The sequence below is a fragment of the Thunnus albacares genome, chromosome 8 (genome assembly GCF_914725855.1).
Source record: "Thunnus albacares chromosome 8, fThuAlb1.1, whole genome shotgun sequence".
NCBI classification, from domain to species: Eukaryota; Metazoa; Chordata; class Actinopteri; order Scombriformes; family Scombridae; genus Thunnus; species Thunnus albacares.
In genome coordinates, this window is record NC_058113.1 from 21,754,897 (window position 1) to 21,776,928 (window position 22,032).

Here is a 22,032-nt window from a genome sequence, read left to right on the forward strand (position 1 = left end):
TGTAGAGTACATGTAAAAACATTTTGTACATAATATTTACCAAGCATGGTTAAGTGATGAAGCTAATATTACCTTTTTCTATTGGAATTCAGCAGTGAAATGGCTAAGGGTATGAGGGATGTTTGTATCTGTTGGTTTTGGTTGGTGAGTATTTGAAGCAGGAACTAGAAGGCAAGGTCTGAAACTCTAGGTGCAGGGGGCAGGTGCTGTTGGACAGGATGGATTCTGCTTTCTTTAACAAGTGTTATACAAATCAAACAGGCTTTTCTGTTGAGTACCTGTGATACTGCAACAGACCTGGATCACCTTTGTTCATGCATTTTTCTTTTTTATATTTAGAAAAGCATACCAACAGATAAAAGAAAAATATCTCAATAAAATATCTGTAAAACAAGGTCATCGGGGGCCTGAGTTAGCCAACTTCCTCAGACAGAAAAGGAGCTGCTGGCTTTTTTTTTTTTTTTACAGAACATGTTGGCCTTACAACATGTTGGTGTAACAAGTACCTGTATGACTAAAGGATTTCTACACCCTGACCATTAATTTCATTGTTGTCAGGGTTGGAGTGATGACATCTAAAATCAATAGACATGTCCTTGGTCTTTTGTTACATTTAATTCCAAAAAGGCTTCTAGACACCATCTTAAAAATAATAATAATAATAAATAATCTGTAACAGAACATTTCCTCCTCCTTCAGCAGGCTCACTATAACTGTGTCATCTGCAAACTTCACAATGTGATGGATATCACACATACACACACACACACACACACACACACACACACACACACACACACACACACACACACACATATATATATATATATATATATATATATATATATAATATACTACTAGTACTATAGGACTAGTAATATAAGTACTAGTAACATATCTAACAGTGTTTTATTTTTACTTATTGCATTATATTACTTATATCACAATATAATACTATATTACTGCTTTATTATTATTGTATTTATTATTCTATGATATGTTATATCATAGTATTCTCTTCCATTTCTATTATATGTATGTCATAGCATTGTATTATTACTGTATAGTGTGTGTATTTTACATTTACTGCACATATATACTGTACTTTAATATATTATTGTGTATATTTTACTTTGTAAGTCATACTTATACCTAAAGTGTGAGCTACTGTTAACAATGAATAAACTGTACAGTCTATTTTATCATATTACAACTTCATAAAAATACAGTATAATTTCCCACCTTTACAGTACAATAATTAGTTTTTTTTAGTGTGGAAAAAATAATTTTGTATAATGCCATTAAGGCTCCAGCAAATGTCACTAAATGATCATGAACATACAGTATAGTGTAGTGATGGAGTGGACTGGACTGTGTGCCTTCATCAGCAGTCCAGAGTGATGTTATCTGCACTGGCCGGTTCCCCTGTAGGGTTCAAGTCTTTTCTGCCTTTTTTAGTTTGACGTTAAATAAAAGGCGGTGAGTAGAGGACTGTCAGAACTTCACAAAGTTGTGTATATGTGTGTGTCTGTGTGTGTGTGTGTGTGTTTCTTTGTCTGCTCATGTGCATGTGTCAGCTCTGCCTTTATATCCACAGACTGTCTCCCCATTCATCTGTCTGTCATTTAATCTAGACATCTCTTTTCCTGTAATCACTTCTTCTGCCCCGTCCTCTTCTCTGCCGCTCCTATCTTCTTATCGTCTGCCGCGGCCTAAATGTTGGAACATCGTGAATCTGTTAAAGAACGGTGTGTGTGTCAGCAGCTCTGCATGTGTGCCTTAGTGTTACTGCATCCAACAGTGCGGTGTAAAATCTTGTCTAATCATTCTGCTTCCTCTTTTCTCATTTCCAACACATCTCCAATCACTTGTGATTGAACCCAGAGGCATCATTTTAACAGGGAAATACATTATTGATTTAATCCATTAATTATTGCTCCAAGAAACAGAAATCTATATGCACAACCTCAAACTGCTCCGAGCTGTTAAGTCTTCCGAAGTGATGGCTGTCTGACACTGTCCTTTACTCTTGTCCATGTGTGTTCACATGTGTCTGTGTGTGTTTGTGTGTGTTACAATGTGTGCCACATGTATAGCCGCTGTGGTGATCAGTGACCAGAGTGTAGCACCTGCAGGGTGTCTCCTGTATGTCTTTAGCCCCTTGTTAACCCCTCTTCTCCTCCAGGGTCCCCAGTGATTTCAGCAACGTCGCCTGTCACTCAAGCCTACAGCTGAGGCATCATGGGTAACGATTCACCCAGATTCACAATTGAAGAGCACTTCAGTGTATAATGTGAGAACAGGAGAGACAGTAGAGTTTGGAAAATAGCTCAGCATTGCCATGCGAAGCACAGCTATGCTGCACCATCCCCTGTCCGTTTAACTGTCAGCTTGGGGCAGTGATGGAATAAAATAGTCTTGAACGGACAAAAGGTCTTATCATAGAGGAGGAAATTAAATGTTATTCAAATTTGGCTTTTGGCATCGCAAGAGCCCTACGTGAAATGTTTATAAACAGGAGTCGATTATCACTTTCACAAATGTAGATGTGATCTTTGCCACCTTGTCAGTAGTAACTGGTTTATCTGAGCCTCAGACCTCTGATCTGACTAGCCTGCCTTGAACAGGTGGAAACATCAGCAGAGAATTACGCTCTGTTCAGCCAGTGTAATAGCTGGAACTTCTTTGTCGTGTGCTAACAACAGGGTATAAACTGCAAAAATAGACGGTGCTGAGCATTCACAGCGTGCATGAATGCAGGACATTTTGATTAATTTATGTTCCAGTACATTTCAGCTCTCCTAAGTCATTACCCTCCCAAACGACCGTCATTCCCGGAGGATTCAGACAAACAAAACTCTTATAAACAAGCGCATGCTCTGGTCTGATCCTCATGTCTGTGGTTCTGTTTATCATCCTGTGTTGGTGCGGCGCTTTACACGCTCTCTCTGGGAGTGTGTGCGTCATCATATGGCCCCCAGTTCAGTGGCAAGTTATTTATCTGTGTATTACACACACTGTCCAGGTACTACCTGCAGGCTGTTTATCCTCCATAGGTTCCTACTATCCTGATATATGGAGCTGTTACATTTCTGTATCACAACACACTGCCTGCAGAACAAACACACTTGCAAACTGTGCACCTGGTTTGTCATGGTGTGCGTTTGGCTGTGTGAAAGGGCGTGTGTGTGTGTGTGTATTTGTGTTTGAGGGTTTTTTTTTCCTGGTCATTTATCCTATTTTAAGGCCCTTTACTCTGCTGTCCTCCTCTTAATACCACTTTTGCTCTGGTGCTTCAGGGTTTTTTGTCGCCTATTATTCATTAGTATGGGTAGGTGGTAGAGGTAAAAAGAGATTGAGGCGGTGTGTGTGTGTTTAATTTTTACTGTTTTTCTTCTTGTGCAGGAAGGAAAGCACAAACATATTTTTGTGGTTCATGTTCATGCACAAGTGATGTTTTTCCATGTAGATTTACGACATGTAGATGTAGGAAGCGACTGTACCAACTTTACTTCAGTTGCTTGTTTTGTCTGACTAACAGTCCAGAACCTTAAAATATTCAATTCATTGTCATTTATGACAAAGAAAATCTGCAAATTGTGACATATGAGAAGCTGAAACCAGAAAATGTTTGCTTGAGAAATGACTGAAACGATTATTCGATTGTCAAAATAGTTGCCAATTAATTTTCTGATGATCAACTAGTCGATTAATTGTTGCAGCTCTTAACATATTGAATAAAAATAGATAAATGGTAAATATGGCTATAGCTAGATGACTTTTGATGTTTAACTGTGAGAATTTTTATGCATGTCCTTAATGGATATATACGCTAATTTTATTTGGCATTTTATGGGCTTGTAATCATTGTGTGTTGGTGGTAGCCCTGTGTATGTGTGTGAGTCCCCCTTTCAGTGAGTAGGCAGCGTATTACTTGTCTTGGTGCAATGAGCCAGGCCTTGTATTAGGCAGGTTGAGCTGCAGGGGGAATTTTGTAACACTTGACCTGTTTCACTGAGTCATTTGTATGGATGGAGAAAGAGAAGGAAAGAGGAGGAGAAAGAGAAAGCGTGCGAGGGAGGGAGGAGAGGGCAGCACAAGTGGTTAGGGGTGATTGGAGGGATGAGTGACAATGAAAAGTGATCGAGAGAGGGAGTGGGAGAACAACAGCTGTGGGAGCCGGAGGGAGGAGAAATGAGATGACAGTGCCTTCATATTTCTTCTTTCTTGCTTCCTTTCTCTCTCCATCTCTTTCTCTCTCACCCATCCCTCGATCCCTATCCTTCATTCAGCAGCCTCTCGGGCAGGCCTGGCTGAGTCGCCCCACTCCTCATTACTCACCCCTTCAACCTTAAAGGTCATGAGCACAAACCCAGCACTTTAAAATTCAAGAATATCAAACTTCTTTACTTAACTGTTGCTGCTTGTTATTGGTGGAGTGTGTGAGTTTTTGTTTGTGCACGTGCATGCACACTCCCCCCATTTTTGTGTGTCTCTGTACACATGTTGTTGAAAATACTTAATGCTAGCTCTCCACATACATATTAATAATGTGGTTTTTCATTTGGGGAGCTCAGCTGGTGGTCTCTTGCCTTGGAGGAAAAGGAAGTGGTATATCTGCATCACTGGCTAGTTATTCACTCTCTATCCTCTCGTTCTTCTGTCCTTACATCCCCTGTGTTTGCATGTCTTAGTGTGTATTTTGTTTTTTCTTTCCTTTGGGTAGAATGAGTATAGGATAGCGGTAAAGACAATGAAAGACACATTAGACAGTGTTAAATGGTCAGTCTACAGCCATGTTGGCCACTTGAATAGGCTGGGTTTTTTTTTAGCTAAATTCTAACATCGGCAGTGCTAACGCTAATGCTAACAACTTCAATGTTTAGAAATAATGTTCACCATCTTAGTTTAGGGTGTTAGCATGCTAACATCTGCTAATTAACACTACACACAAATTACGGCTAAGGCTGATAAGAATGTCATTTGGTTATAAACCAAAGTATTGGACAAATTGAAATTATGACCTGATGATGGCACTACTTGAAAGTCAGTGGATCACCAAAGTTGCTACAATTAATCCTGATAGGAGGCATGGATGACTGTACCAAATTTCATGGCAATACCTCCAATAGTTGTGGAGACATTTCACACAAAACCGTAAATGTCAACCTCGTGGTAGCGCTAGAGGAAAAGTCAGGCATCATCATAGTCGTTAGGATTCATCTGCGCATCCAAAAGAGATATTTCAGTTTGGACCAACAGACTGACATTGGCATCCTTAGAGCCATGCCGACAGCCTGACTAAAGAAACATTTTCATGTTTACCTCTAGTGGTATGCAGATAATTTTGATTTATTTGTCCAGGTTTTGAGATCCACAGGTTTTAATGGAACTACTCTGCATTGAATAGTCTCCATGAAAACTGTTCGCTTTGAGGACTGTAGAGTAGCCTGAGTAACAGAAAGAAATATTGCTGTTGAAATTTCTTTTTAATGTTTACATTTCCTTTCACCTTCATTGTCATGGAGTGGTGGCAGAAGTCTGGAGACAGATATCACAAATTTCACAAACTCTCTGTGTGGCTAGGGGAACAGCATGTTTTTTCATAAGTTGGGTAAACCAAGTCTTAAATACTTGATGTCCTCTTGCCGCTGTCCCACCAATGGGTCAGTCATTACAAATCCATGCTGTGCAGCCAAACAGTGCTTGAACTCTCAGAACATTATGTCAAAGTCTAGTGGAGTTCCCAAAGTCTTTAAAGTAACCAGAAATGTCAGGCTGAATTTTTTGGGAAAATGTTTATAAAATGATGCACAAGACATCTAGAATATTTCCAGGTGATGAAATTGTGCAGCCATAAAAAACATCAAGTCTGGGGTTTGAATATTTATTTCAAGTATAAACATCATGTAGCTTCAATGAAAAGCTGGAGCAAAATGATATACAATATGTATGTTGCTGTCAAAATTGAATAAGAGGATTTTTTTTCATACATCATGCATTGGGGAGAGATACCAGTTCTCCTCTTTTGCTTCCATCACAAATACATCTCTGTAGGGAAAAAAAGTTAACGTCCCCTCTCTCGTCTTGCTCCCTTCTCCTTCAAATCTGCTTTCATTACCCTCCTTGTCCCCCAGTCTCCCTTGTCGCCTAGTCTGCCACTCCTGCCACAATTGCGTACAGTACAGTTGTAGCCTTTCAGTTCTGGTGTGACGGCCGGCGTGGCGACTGCTGGCTGCCAGCACGTCCTCTGGTGCTGCGAGCCCTGGCGTCAGTCGAAAACAGAGCCTGGTGTTTGGTGACATTTAGCATTTTACTGCAAAAATTATGCATCAATGTTGACATTCAGCCTTATGCATAAAATTCATGATGTATGTGGCAGTTCCTGTAGGCGCTGAAGTGAGAGAGAGGCAAGGAGTATGTCACAGCTGAGGCACAAGACACACACATCCCCACACATACACACATAAAGCATAATATATCCAGTGTACACACACACACACACACACACACAAATAAATGTCCACACGCATCCTTGTGAACAGTCATCATCAAGCTTTATGAATACATTTGAAAGTCATGTGTTTCACATTTCTTTCCATTCTTGTGTCTTCATTATGGATTCAGAAAGAACTCCCTATTCTTACATACACACACACACACACACACACACACACACACACACTCACACACACACACCTCTCTCCCTGCGGTACTTCACTTTATTCATTCTTCGCAGATTAATTCCAGGACGACACTTTTTATGATCCCCAATTTATGTCAGCAGTCAGACAGGCCTCCCCTCTCTGCTGCCTCTCCTCTTATCTCCTCTGCCTCATGTCTCTGTCTCCCTCTACATGTGCGCTCAATGAAACAATGGTACTTTCTAGTAACGAGCAATGAGTTTGTCAGGTTTTAAAAAGAGAGGAAGACAAATGGAGGGAGGGACAAGAGGATGTGAAGATAATGGGTTTCAGTGGTGATTAACATTCCACAGTGGCACGCCAAAGAAAATGTGACTGTCTTATTGTGTCTTTACTGACAGCCAAATGAACGGAGGTCTGGGGACTGGTTTCATCTGTGCCACAGAGGGTAATAAACATACCATGTCTAATCTACATCTAGGGCGCAGGGGTGGGTCTGTGTGTCTGAGCGTCTGCGCACATATCTCTGTGTAAACTGAGAGTGACACATTCACCCTTTTCTTCTTTTGAGAATAGACCTGCATTTACACAATGCAGCCGGCGTAGCGGTGACTGAGCTCTTATCCTCTCGGTCAGTGAGTCAGCCTGCAAGCTGACTAACCGGTCATTCAGTCTGTCAGGTGGTATCACTGGGTTCCTGCCAAGCTGCTGTGACACACCTGTCACCTGGAGCAAGAGGAACTGATCCTGCATAGTTTGTTTGTGTGTACGTGTTTGTTCAAAGCAGGAAATGGCGTTAGGAAAAAACTACTGAGAATGACATCATTCCTGCTGAGTGAACACAGTTGAGTGTAGGATTTACTGAAATGGTGCTAAGCGTTATGCACACATGTGAAGCTTGCACCTGGCATTGTCATCATTAATTTAACAGGCAGTAAAAAAACACATAGTTAGTAATGAATGTAAATGGAAGATAGATATAGTTTTTGCTCTATTTCTATAAAATATCCACTTGAGTTGTGGAATCCAAGTATATAACTGGCAAGTGCTTAAATGAATCTATGTAGTCTGTGTTGTTCATTTCAACTGGAGCTGAAATGATGTATTGATCAATGGATTTGTCAATCTGCATAAAATTGAAATTGATCAAAAACTGTTTTGAGTTGTTTAAAACTAAATTGTTACCTAGTTACAGTCTCAAAATTGTGAGACTTTGCTGCTTTTCTTCTTCTTATGTGATAATTAACTTACTGACAAAACAAGCAATTTGGGGTTTTGGGAAAATGTAACTGGCATTTTAATACAGTTTTGACATTTTACGGACCAAAACCTAATTGATTAAAAGAGAAAATAATGGGTAGGTTAATCCATAATGACAATAATTTGCAGTCCTCATTTCGACTGTTTGCTGTGACAAAAACACAAACTTTAAAAAAGACTTGTTGAGAGTTGTAAAATACTGGTTTTAAATATGAACCAATCACAACCAGTAACTATTTGCAGTTAGTATTCATTCATATAAACAATTCTACAAACAAAATATAGCCCTTGTTTTTATGAACAAATAATACAAAATATTAACAACTTGTAAATATTTCTCTTCTGTGTTAATATTTGATGGAAGAGCCTATTAAAGTTCAATGTAGTATTACATAGGTGACCACAATGGGAATCAAACACTTCGTAAGTGCCATTCTGAGCGATAAGAGGACCTAGATACAATTCTGCCTCAGGCTTTATCATCAACACTTCCTTAACTTTTCATGCTGGATATAGGCCACAAAGGCCTAGCTAATCAGGTAGTCTGTCTGGAGGTTGCTCATGGATTCAGAGCTAAGATCAGTTGATTCTCCCCAGTCCCTGACTTTGATCCTAATGTCTGATCCACACTCAGATCAAAATGTACATCCGACTTTTCCCTGCTGTTCCGCTGGGCTGTGCATGCACCCGCACACAGTCAGGTGTGCTTTGAAAGCTGAGCAGAGCAGACAGGTTTTTGAGCTAAGTTAAGCCATGGATTAAGGAGAAATTTACTGCCCAGGTGTGTGTAATAGTATCTATTTTTGACTCTGCCTTCAGAGAGAAATGCCTGGTTTTTCCTCAGAAAGGCATCAAAACCCCTTGCATCATCCTCGCTCCTTTCGCACAGGTGCTTTTGTAATCCACACACACTCGCAGGCACTTTGAGTGCACACTGTGTCTTGTCTCTATTTGTGAGCATTCTGGTGAGTGTGTGTGTGTGTGTGTGTGTGTAAATGTTGTCTACACATGTGCTGTGTGTGTGTGTGTACATGTATGTGACTGTGTTGGGTGTGTATGAGTGTTCCCTCTCTTCTTGCGTGCCTAACTGGCTCTGACACATCTGTGGCTTTTCCAGGCGAATCAGGGCCGGTGCCAAACTGCCAAGAAATCAATGCAACAGACTCTGCTCTCCTCCTTTCCCTTCATATTCCTCCCTCTCCCTGCTCCTCAGTCTGCCCCCCTATTTCTCTCTCAATGTCTGTCTCTCTCTCTTTTTTCTCCCTCTGTCTTGCTCAGAGCCCTTATTAAAAATGGAGTGAGTGTGTGCTGCATATTTAAAATGGTCATGGATGGATTTAAACGGCTGATGGTATTCAGTGTCTCCTCAGGGAGCTGCTATGAGCCCTTAAGCTGACTCCTCTGACTGGAGCCTGACTGACTGGTGAGCACACACTAAACCTCTAATAATGACTTGTGTACACACAGTCAACCCAGCGCAGGCGTGCACGCACACACAAGACACGCACACACACACAGGCGGGCGTGCACATGTGTACACACTCATTATGTAGCACACACTGCTTAGTTGTGACAAGGACGCTAGTCACGTCCGTTATGCATGGAATGGTTGCATTGTGATGTGCAAGAGATGGCGTGTGCGTGTGTGTGCGTAGGCTCATCGGTCAATAACTCATTAGTTTGCCTGCTTTGATGTAGCAGTGTGTAAATGTTTTTTAACTGTATTTGAAGACACTCTTATGGGTGCACAGGCGTGTCAAAGTGTGTGTGTGTGTGTGTGTGTGTGTGTGTGTGTGTGTGTGTGCGCACGCTCTCAACGACAGCTAGGGTAGATGTCACACTGAGCCCCTTCAGGTTGAGCAGCAAGTGTTTCTGTCATGTTGTCTTTCATGCCGGCTTGGATTTGGACTCCAATCTGCCGCCTAAGTGTCCTTCACTGAAACATTATTGATTACTCCACACACTCTCCAAACACCGAACATAAATACTGCCGCTGTGAAACACGCACAAACTTACACATGCACTGATAAACAGATGCCCCTGCACAGAGGGGAGGGCAGGAGGATCTGAACAGGCAAAAATGAGAGGTGGAGGAGATTGAAGAGTTTGGTAATGCATGAATATTCAGATGAATAGTGCATAAAAGAGCATTTCCAATAACTAACCTGCGCCTGCAACCATTTTTGGTTTGGAACAATAAGATCAGTGGCATTGCCTTCAGTGCATTCAATACACGGAGGAGGATGAGAATGTAGATTTATTCATTATTGATGCTGCAAGGGTTTTTAACGGCGGCTACTTGGTGTAATTCTGTTTGATGTATGTATGGCAGTTTTATGTCTTTCATCCGTGACATGTGAGGGTTAAAGCGTGTCCGTAAATGTGAATATTTGCATCTGTATGCATGCATTAGTAAGCACGTCAGTTTGGATGTTGATTCCTGTGTGCACTTGCGCTTTTGTGCTCCTGCAAGGCCCTGACACGTGTGTGCCTGCCAGCATGCATGCTCACGTTTCTGTGTCTGTAAATTCAAGGCACTGGCCGGTGAGTTACAGCAGCACTGTAGTGTGATCTATCATTGACAGAGCTGTACACACTCAGACACAATGATGACCTCCGAGAATTCTGACACATGCACAACAGTTGCAGAAATCAAAGGAGGTACACATATCTGGTTTCCAACAACATATCCTCAGATTTACATACAGAAGTACATATTTTGTGTGTAGTGCAGTGAGTGTGTGCATACAAATTGTGCCAGAATATAAGTTGCATGCACTTTACAAATGCATAAATCACCAGCACTCCATGCCAAGCAGCCAATCAACTGCATTTAAACACTAATGAAACCATTCTTTATTCCAATACAGATAAATTGAACCCTCAGTGCTTTCTTTTCCACCTTCCCATCTCTTCTGCGTTCTTTTGTTTCTGTGTCCAACCGCTGCCGCTGGCGGTGCATAACTGAATGGCAATGGAGGAAACGTCTTTCTTAATGAGCATTTGAATTCGAGTTCGGCTCGAGCGTAGTTTTTGGGTGTCTCGACAGCTCGCATTGTTGTGGTTTCTCTCCGGGGCCATGGGATGAAGAGGAAAGTGAATGAATGTGGAGAGCGTGCAGGGCCATTATGGCTCTGTGTGTCATTAATCAGTGACTGATGAGAGGCAGTTTGAGGGAGAGATGGGCCCTATTACTGCTATGGCACTCTAAGGACTCTGTGCGAGGCTCTTTTAGACTGCCTACTCTGCGGTCAACAATACAGCAGGTACAAACACCGTTAACAACACTTGAAAAGAAAATCACTATCCCCCCCCCTGAAAAACAAAACAAATTCTGCATGAGGATCATTAGTTTTATGATGTCAAGCTGAAAGAGGGTGACATTTTTAACTTTTCTTTTGCCACCCATACTGGTCCCTCATCTTCTTCGATTCTTTTTCCTCCAACACATCTTGTACTTCTCCACCCTCCAGCTTGAATCTCCTATTCTGTCAGTTCTTTCCTATATGTTCCACACTCTCTCCCCTCCTTCTCCAGCTCTGTCTCTTCCTCTGTGCGTTGTTTCCTTTCTGGCAGTCTGTGTGAGGAACTTGGTATGAGGGCAACATGAAGAGCACTCTCATGTGAGTCGGCGAGAGTGAAGAGAAACGAAAGTACTGACTCTCCTTTCCTTTAGAGAAAGAGGGAGGAAAGGAGCAGTAGCTAAGTCTTAGACATTATTTTTTTCCCTTCCTTATATCTCAACATTTCTACACAGCGGGCTGCTTAATAGATTGCGGTACACAGAGGCTATTACAGTGTAGCATCCTTGCTGTAGGGAAGAAATCTAGAGGATAGCAGAGTTAGGGGTTGTATGTGTAGCCGAGTGGTGGGTAATGAGGTGAGAGTCCCTTCTAGCCAGAGGTTAGCAGTGGTTAGGAGGGCAGGTAAACATACCAGCTGCTCCCGACTGCCTGGCCTCAAGGCCGCGGTGACACTGGTAGTGGAGGAGAGAGTGGTGCAGGGGTGGGGGGGTGAGGAGAGAGGAAAAAGCAGGGCGAGAAGATGGATGGGAAGCCTAAAGGCATTGTGAGGTAAACTAGGCAGCTGGATATTCTCAGATTGCAACATTTACTGTAAGTTACGGTTTTAACCTGGGGTGGCGAGGTTACCTTAAAAGTCAGTTTCCATTACAGTTGCTAGCAACCTCATTTTAAATTATAATCAGTCAATAAGATTCAAGAAATGACTATGGTTACCGGATTACGTTCAGGTTTACAGATATTTTCTTGTGGCACATTTAATAGAAATGTAGGACACTTGCTGTTATTTGAAAAACATTGTAGTTTCTTATTTTCACTCTTAAAGGAATAGTGACATTTGGGAAATGAGCTTATTCAGTTTCTTACCCAGAATTAGATGAAAAGATCAAGAAGATCTCAAGTATGGAGCTATATATCCAAGATTTTATTAGCTTAGTTTAGCATTGAGAAGTAGCAGGAAACAGCTAGCCTAGCTCTCTCCAAACCTCAAAAAACTGCTTGCCGATGCACCTAAATGTCAATAATTAACATGCTGTATTATGTTTATTAAATCTGTACACAAACAGAAATGTCAAAATTACATTTGTTGGTTTACTTAGTTACCTGCTTGAACTATTTCTTGTCAGTTACATGTTGTAACTCACACTAAAGCTACTAATTGTCATTTTTACATGTCTGTTTTTGTACAAATTAAACACAAGGATATTCACCAGAGAGCTTTCGAGGTAGGTTTTTTTTAAAAAAAAAACCTTTGGACAGAGACAAGCTTGTCTTCCCCCTGTTTCCAGTCTTCATACCAAGCAAAGCCACTCGCCTTCCAGCTCCACTGAACACACAGACATGACAGACAGTGGTATCGGTCTTCTCATCTAACTCTTGGCAAGAAAGTCAATATATGCATTTTAAAAATGTCAAACCATTTCCCCCAACTTTGATTTTTTTTTAGGGCTGGGTGTAAATATAATCCTATAATTCATTGACTTTCTGCGGAGTAGTATGATGATGATATTATTTTGTGATATTGTTTTACAGGAATGTTCCAGATGATTCTAAGCAAACTGTAATTAGAAACTAACAAAATCAATTATTTATGTGTTTGTTTTGCATTTATAAAGAGAGTTCTTCTGATATAATGTTTAGCTGTGTAACATAGATAATTACACTGGACATCAAATAATTAATTTATATGTGATTTTGCATACATTTGATATATCATGATATGATTGATTTTAGCCATATCGCCCAGCTCGAACTGAAGACTTTGTCTTAAACTACATTTTGTATATTTGTCATAATTTAAATGATAGCTTTATTTTACTGATGTATTTTATATTACATTACTGATGTAATCAAATCTTAAACAGCACAAAAAAATATCTGTAAATCCATTACTTTTATTTAGATGTTATCTATTGCTAGACACTCGACTAAAACATATGCAAATCAGTTTTTTCTAAGTGGCTCCAGTCCTTGAGTTGTTTACATTTAGATCACAGATTGCATCTTTAAATATATTCCTGGAAGTAATCATCTACTTGTCAGAACATAAGAATCAGAGGATAGTATAATCAATCATTATTCAACCATAGTAATTACAGAATTTACTAATCAAGTACAGTCATACAAGAAACATGTAGCATTTTGATATCACCACTGAAGTTCTGAGATAGTGGTGTAATGTTTAATTAGTTTAATGTGCTCTCATGAATGTGACAGCAATCTGACCTGTGCTTTTTAAGCACTTGTTACTCCTCTGCCAAGTATCTGCTCGCTGTTTTCAGCTCTACCTGTTACATCCTACCCTTCTCTCTCTGTGTTTGTGTGTGTTTGTGAGCGATAGAGGGAGAGAGAGAGAGAGAGAGAGAGAAGGAGAAACAGAGTCCTTGTAGTACAACAGATCATTCATGTCCTGAGTGGACAGCTACATTTGGCTAATGCAACCCCGCTTTCTCTGCTGGCTACAGCCGACCACCTCAGTGCCAGTGTAAAGTGGACTGTAAATATTGACAGGGAGACAGCAAAAGCCGAACAGCGACCTTGTCAGAGAGGGAAAGAAAGAGAGAGGGAGATTCAGGAGAGGGATGATGGAGGCATGGAGAAAAAGAGAGGGGGAAGAGATAGAGAGAGAAGGAGAGAGAGTTCCTGCCTTCTCCCAAGGCAACTGAGTGTGCTTTGATGCACTGTGGCAGGGAACACACTGTCTCCCCAGAGAGGGAGAGGGAGAGCAGCGTCTCTCACACACACACACACCATGCAGAGTTTTCATATACCACCACACAGCTTTTTAAAATGTCAGAACGCACACACCCACACTTGCATACACTGACACTAGGGCTGAGCAATAAATCAATATTATATTGATATCGTGATACGAGGCTAGATTTCATCTTAGATTTTGGATATTGTAATATCGTGAAATGGCACAAGTGTTGTCTTTTCCTGGTTTTAAAGGTTGCTTTACAGTAAAATGATGAATTTTCTGAACTTACCAGACTGTTCTATTATTTGCCTTTACCCACTTAGTCACTATATCCACATTTCTGATGAGTCATCCCTTCAATATTGTTGCAATATCAACATCGATGTGTTTTGTCAAAAATATTGTGATATTTGATTTCGTCCATATCACGCAGCCATAACTCACATGCAAACTTGCAGTTTATTTTATACAGTCTATGGTACACACGGTCATAGTCTCAGTGACATTAATTTAATCCTCAGACGGTTGAAATACATGAGGTAAAGCTCTGGAATCACAGTAGATTAGAAATGACCAACATCACTGATCTGCCCAAACCAAAAGCTCTCTCTCTCCTCTTCTCTCTCTCTCTCTTGTGCACACACACAAATAAAATTCAGTCAGCATTTCCTTCCATCAGATTGGTAGAGTCTGCCTCTCTCAGAGCCGTTCAGCCAGTCGTGTTGTCCGAACAAGCGCAATCAATTTGATCTGATTTGCTTTGTGCTGAAATGAATTGTAATGGCATCATGAGTGCAGTGAATAGCAAATGGCAATGATGGTGACGGTGATTGTGGTAGTGGGTGTAGCAGGTCTTCAACTGCCATAAAATTAATGTCAGAAGTAGCTGCGCCACTCAACACTGTAGCACTTGCATTGATTGTGAATAATTTAAGTGTGTGTGCGTGAGGTGTAGATGTGTGTGTTTTCAGGTCTGCATTTGATGTATATATCCTGCCACAAGCTCTACTTTGTTCTGTTTTTTCTACCTTTTGTTTTTTTTCTTTTTCTTTTTGCTCTCCCCTCCTCTTCCCTTTCCCATATTTTCCCTACTCTATTCTGCGCAGTTATCTGTGCGGTTGATTATTGGGTTACTGTATTACCAGGGTGGTAGGTAGGTGTAAGCATAGCTCAACCTGTATGAATGCATCAATAGATGGATAGGGGTGTATATTTTACCAAGTTAACCTCAGAAATCTAAAGGCTAGGATTTCTCTTTTTCTCTTAGTGAGCAATGAGATTACATGTACTGTTCTTTATCTTAATCTCTTTCAGAGGCCATCAATTCATTCTGTCCTAATCTCATCTCCAGGCACTCTACTGTGACCGGGGTAGCCTTGTGTTGTTTCTATGCCAGCTGAGTTCTCAGTGAAAAGCACCAAAAGGCTTGAGTTTCAGCTGAAACTGGATTGTCTCGTTCACATTCAAAACTTAAGGGAAAATCATAACTTTCCACTGACATCTCAAAAACAACAAAGAAAAAACTTGCTGCTATTAAAAGGGAATATTAAATCAAAAAAAAATGTTTGCTCCTTCAAAGACATTATGGTGGTGGGGTGATCAAACGCTGTGGATTTATATAATTAAATAGACTTTTCTCATTTTACTGAAAAGCATACTGGAGAGCAACTTGAAAGATGTGAGGGAGGAAAAGAGGGAGAGATGACACACAGCACAATTCATGTGCGAGACAATCACACAACATCACCGCCACATGGCTAAGGCTTCGGCCCACTGAGCCAACAGGACGCCTCAGGCTTTGGATATTTTGGTCAACAACTGTTCCTTTTTGAAAAGTCAAGCTAACCCATTAGGAATGAATTTGATCTCAGCTACAGTAGGATTGTTTTTTCAGTGACCAACTAATCTTTTAAGCCAAGACCAACCTCACGTCTATCTGAACCTTTTTCCTCCAGTGCAGGACTCTACAGGATGAAAATTTCTGAGTTTAAGGTTGGTTAGTGGGCTTTCAGTGACATGCCGTGTGTGTGTGTGTCTGCACAGATTTGTGGAAGAGGTCAGGGAGGGTAATAAAAACAGGCTTATCTCTACTCGTTAGGCACAGGAGATAAGAGATGCAGGGGGAGACGCTGCAGATTTGTGCTGTCGTATTACCGGGCCACACAAGCGAATCCCAAATTACACCGGTGATGGAGCAGGATGACAGGAAAGAGGGATGAAGGGAATGAAGGAGGGATGGATGGAAGGAGAGGGGAGGAGGCAGAGATAAATGCAGCAAAAGCCCGCCCTGTACGGGGGAGCTGAGAATAGGCCAGCATGTTAACCTTAATCCCTTCGGGGAGAGCCGTAAACACACAGGAAGAGAGAACAAGGGATTGAGTGGAAAAGAGAGGGATGTGAGATCTTTGTCTTCCCGCTCTCTCCTTCATCCCCTCAGCATGTGATCAGTCAGTTGCAGGCAGCTGCTGGGAAATCCCTCTGTACTTATCTGAAGCCAGCCTCTTAATCACAGCCTTCATCTCACTTGGCTCTTCCTCACACTCCTCTCTTTTGATTCCTCTCTTCCCACCTCCTCTCTCCTTAATGTCATTCTCCAAAAACGCCAGTGTTTGGACCCCGTCATCCCTCCTTGACTCATCTCCCAATGAATCCTCTTTCGTCAAGCACTCCCTCCTCCTTTCAGCTTTTCCGTCAGTGACTCAGGCACCTAGGTTTTAAGGAGCGCTGATCTGTCTACTTAATTTTTTTTCCCCCCCTGCAAAAGTATTTTGAGACAGAAATGAAGAGAGGAGGTAAAACTGAAAACTCCTGCCACTGGCTGCAGAACTGCGGCCGGAATTCAGTCATGCATCTTAAAAGCTCCAGAGATTCTGGTGGTATTTTCAACCTGCTGAAGTGGGTCTGTGGTAATTTCAGACAGTTTCAGCCAAGCATCCAGCCTCATCTCCTCTCCCTTCACTCCCTCCTCCTCCGTGCCCCGTGGGAGAGTGGTGGTCCATGGTTGACTGGCTGTCCAGGAAGGCAAGTGTGAACGAAGGAGGGCTCGCATACAGGAAGAGATAGATGTGTATCTGACTGGATGGCCCCCGCATTGATCTGCTCAGAGGAATGGAGCTGACCTTTAACTGAGTTTCAACCGTGGACCACCTCCTCATTCACTGTAAAGGAAAACACCTCTTGATTCAGATGGAGATACAACTGCTCTCCACCTTAGGGCTCCTCTCCACTGAAATAAAATGTGTTGTTTTTGTCTGCTGCTTGGATGCTTAAATGTATGTAGATATGTCTTTGTGTATGCATGTGATGTTGGTCTGGAAAGGAAAGGCAGCAGGGCACAGGGGCACGCTTGCAGACCAGCCCGTTTGTGTAAATATGTCAGACTGAGTGACGAGGATACGATACAGGATGCCAGCTGCCTCTTAATACAATGTTGTGTGTGTGTGTGTGTGTGCGTGCATACATGAATGTGTATTTTGTGTTTGAGCGTGCATGCATGTGTGTTTGGTATTAATATACTCTATATGCGTGGGTAAGTGCATGTCTGGTTGCATGTCCTTGGCAAAGAGCTGCAGGGATTTAAACAGGCCCAGCAGACGTACAAGTGCATGCACACACATACACACACACACATACGTCTCTGTCTGTGATATTTCATTAGCGCAAGACATGGGTGGTGTCCAGGGCCAACACAGAGTGCACGGCTCTCGAGTCAAGTCATTCACAGACTCACTGCACCTCAATCCTTAAAATTGGCCTCCTTTCCTGCAGCTCGCTCTTCTCTCCAGAGGTTATCTGAGAGGAAGGAACAGCTTTCTACCTGAAACCTGCTGAGTGAAAATGGCATTGGTTGGATAATGACGCCCTAAGATAAGGCAGGCAAAAGGGGGGGACCTCTATAGAGTTTCAAAAAAATCCCGGGAGGCAAAATGGAGGAGGGTGGTGTGATGATAAACAGACACGGCACTGGAATGAGGAAGCAGTAACACAAAAACACAAGACAAGGCAGGTTTCAGGTTTAGAATGAAAATCCCCTGTGGCTGTTAAGTGCGTTGATTTTAAAGAGACAGAGCACCACCATGTGGCAGATGGATTATACTACATGAAAGTGATTTTATGTGCTGAGGCGTGAAGCATCTACTGCCAAATATAGCTTGCAACAATTGGAAATCTAATAGAGCCTGAACGTCTGCAAGGACTTCAAGTCCAGTCTGTCTCTTTGTTTCGGGTCTTTTGGTTCTTTTTGTTTTCTCTGTCTAAATCATATCTCCGTTCTCATTAAACACTCAGTCTGCAGAACTATCACGACTTTGAAATGCCACAGTAAAATGTTCTCCACACTCCTTGTAAAAACTGACTGCTACTGACTAATTATTTATCATTCTTCATTTTAAAGTTCTTGTTCTTTTACTATCCAAAGTCTGTGTTTTGTGGCAGAGCTGAAACAAAGTATGTTTTACAAGCTCACAGTTAGACACTTTTTAAGATTCAGGCTGTTGCATGAATAATTAGTTTTCATTTCCTGCAGCCGCCATCCTGAATATCCTCGCCAGCAGAATAGCTGCGTGTCCTCGTCTCTTTATTACAGAACAGCTGAAAAACTTTAATAACCTTTTGGCTGTAAATCCAGTCTCCAAATAATTCAATATTATTATTTTTGATATTTTTGGAGATTGCTGTTGGTGAGAAGTGATTCATTAGTAATCATTATTAAAGAGTTCAGAGAACTGTATCACTTTATGGAACTTTTACAAAGAGAAATATTTTAGTAATATCAAGATATTGTGCTAACCAGTATCCTAGAAAATATCTTGTCTCTTATCACAGTACAATTAATATCGCAGTCACCTATTCTTATATAAAACTCCATTTTGCAGTGGAACTCATTTTATGAAAATGTAATTTAATACATTATTATTCTACTCTTTTGTGTTAAATCCACCATAACATTTGCAATATATTGAAATAGTCACAAAAATACAGCATATTGCACATCATATGTTGTTATTTAAATCCAAAACATTTAGCTGAACTGTAAAAAACTGAATATATATATATATATATTCAGTTTTTTACAGTCTTACTGACTAAGCTGACAGGTACATCTCTTATAGTACAGTATTGGGAAAGTACTTAAAGGAAATGTATAATTCATGTTTGATTTAAATCTTGAGAATGAAACATATTCCACTCCATGTTTGAGTACCGTGGCAGTGTGTCGCCCTCCAGAAACAGAAAACTACTTTAGATGGAATGAGGGCACCACGTGTTGGTTTTGATCCCAAGATAGGTGCAATATAAGTTTCTGCACTAGAGGGAAAAAACAATGTAAAACTGATTTGCAGCCTACAGACTAAATCCAAAGCAGCATAATTAACTCAGTTCACCCCATCAAAAGATTTTTTTCCCATTTATTATATCCATAAAAACATAGAGTAACCAGGGAACCTTTTTGTTTCATCTTTGAAGAGACGGAAAGCTTATGGATTATTGGTGTGACTCCACAGATTAACGTGCACGCTGTGCTTTTTCTTTTTTTTTTTTAAATTTCTTGTCTTTCATTTTCTCATTCAATCAAGTACAACAAACATCCCAAATCATGACAATAACATGACACAGAATTAATGTTTGTTTCAAATAAATGCTTTATAAATGACTCGCAATAAGAGTAAGGACAACCAAAGCTAGTGTGCAGGGTCAGAGGTCAGAGATAATAGAGTGGGCTGTAATGACTAGTAGGGAAGGAGATGATCATTAAGACACTTCTGTATGTATGAAAAAATGAAAATTATTTTTAGGAGATATTCAAAGAAGTCTATTGTTAGAGGAGAATTGTAATTAGAGGACTAACAACATTTAATCATGACCCATCCAATTACTAGGACCAGAGTTTGTTCTCATCAAATGAGCTTCAGATCCTCTCTGCCCTTTACCGCCCCCTCATTAGCATAATCCCCTGGGAATACCGGGGGGATAATGAGCCGGGTTGCACCTTCAGTAAACATACAGAGTGTGTGTGTGTGTGCGCGTGTGTGAGTGTCGTGGTTCATGTTAAATGTGGTCATGGTTCATTAGTGGAACCTCTGCATGATTCCTCTAGTTCTTCTTAATCACCCATGTGACTTGACACTCTAATCAAGACCCCTTCTGTACTTCACCAGCACAATGTTGCACATAGCTACACACATACACACACACACTCTGTCTCTTATATACTCATTACTGATGATTCCCTTTTTCCTTATTAGGCCAGCCTTAGTCATGGGTCTTACAGTGTTACAGCTTCAATTATCTGCCCTACAGTCTTGCACTATGTAAATAAACCTCTTTTTATGTTTTTATGTCAAATAAGAAGTAGGTCACAGGATAAATCTAGGGTGTTGTAAGATGATCAACAAAATAGGACGGATGACTTTCTATAATTTGAGGATTTGAAGGCCTAAAGGTTACAACGTATCCCATGGCTTCTTCTTCTTATTCCTCTTCTTCTTCTTTAAAGCAACTAAATCGATATTTTCCATAATAACAATGTATCAACTGATGCAGTTAGTGACTCGCTGGTGAACATAGTGGAGCACTTAGCAGCTAAAGAGCCACATATTTCCCACAGGAGCTGTTAAAGACCACAACCAGAACTAAAAGAGAGTGAATATTGGCCTTAGATTCACCAGGTGGAAAGAAACACGACTCCAAATGAATAATAATGTTGCTCCTTAACAGCCAGATGTGTAAATAAGTAACCATTTACTAACAAGTTCAACATATCACCCTGAAAGGTTCTGATGTGTCACAACTGTTTTCGCTGCTGCAAGTGGCCAAAAAATCCATTGATGCAGGTTTAAAGAAATAATTTGATATTTTGGGAAGTACTTGCTCTCTGGCAGTGAGCTAGAAACAGACCACATCTGTTTCTTGGCTTTGAGAAGTTGCCAGGTAACCCAGATGAGAAATAGTTCAGCACATCATTTTTTTGTACACATTTAAACCACAAAATGCAACATGTTAATTAGTGAGCTTTAGAGATGCTGGTAGGCAAATTCTGTTACCTTCAGACAGAGCCAGGCTAGCTGTTTCCCCCCGTTTCCAGTCTCTATGCTAAGCTAAGCTAACCAGCTGCTGGATGTGTGTATTTAATTGACAGACATGAGAGTGGTGATTCTGCGCCAGAAAGCGAATAATCATATTTCCCAAAATGTCAAAGTATTCCTTTAATTGTTGCTTTTTTTTTTCTCCCTGTGAAATACTGGATTGTTTTACCTTGTCTGGCTTTTAAAGGTTATTTAAATGAAACAATCTGAATCACTGGTGGACCTGCTCACAACTCATTGACATATACAATGAGTGACAAGGGGCTCTGACTAGATGTGGTTTTATTTTAAAGGTTATAAGGCAAACAGATATGGGAAAAACTGTGAAAAAAAAAGTATTTAAAGTATAGCTATATTATCAAAAGGACTTTAGCACTATCTCCTGGCTAAACTGGGAATCTACATCCATTCTCTGATGTTGTCTGATGGTATTTTCTCTCTTTCCACAGAAACTCGTCTCCCAGAGAAGGGTGCCACCACAGGCAGCATCATAGGAGCCATCATCGGGGTCATTATACTCTTGGCCATCATTGGAACAGGCATAGCCATGTACCGCAAACACCGTAACAACAATGCAGAGTGAGTATCTGTGTGACCGAATATGTTCAGTTCACTTCACTTTTGCTTTTTTCATGTCCTGCTGTTTGTTCTGTGTGCTGTTTGCAAATTGCTCCATTAGATGAAATGCCACGCAGCATGTCTCATGTTTTTGTGACTCACTAAAAACGACAGCTGTGTGTCTTTGTGTTTCAGTGGTCCACCCAAGCACAAGCCCCCTCCACCTAAGAAGACTAACAGCTCCGCTAACAGGGTGAGTCACT

General features: G+C 40.9%; 1 protein-coding gene across 2 annotated transcripts in view; it reads left to right on the plus strand.

Moving 5' to 3' along the window:
- Positions 1-22,032, plus strand: part of si:ch73-22o12.1 (nectin-2) — a 78,502-nt gene that overhangs the window by 53,424 nt on the left and 3,046 nt on the right. For both annotated transcript variants that reach the window (XM_044360150.1, XM_044360151.1), the window contains exons 7-8: positions 21,661-21,790; positions 21,965-22,022. In XM_044360150.1, the coding sequence (XP_044216085.1) occupies positions 21,661-21,790; positions 21,965-22,022 (188 nt within the window). The remainder of the gene's footprint in view (positions 1-21,660; positions 21,791-21,964; positions 22,023-22,032) is intronic.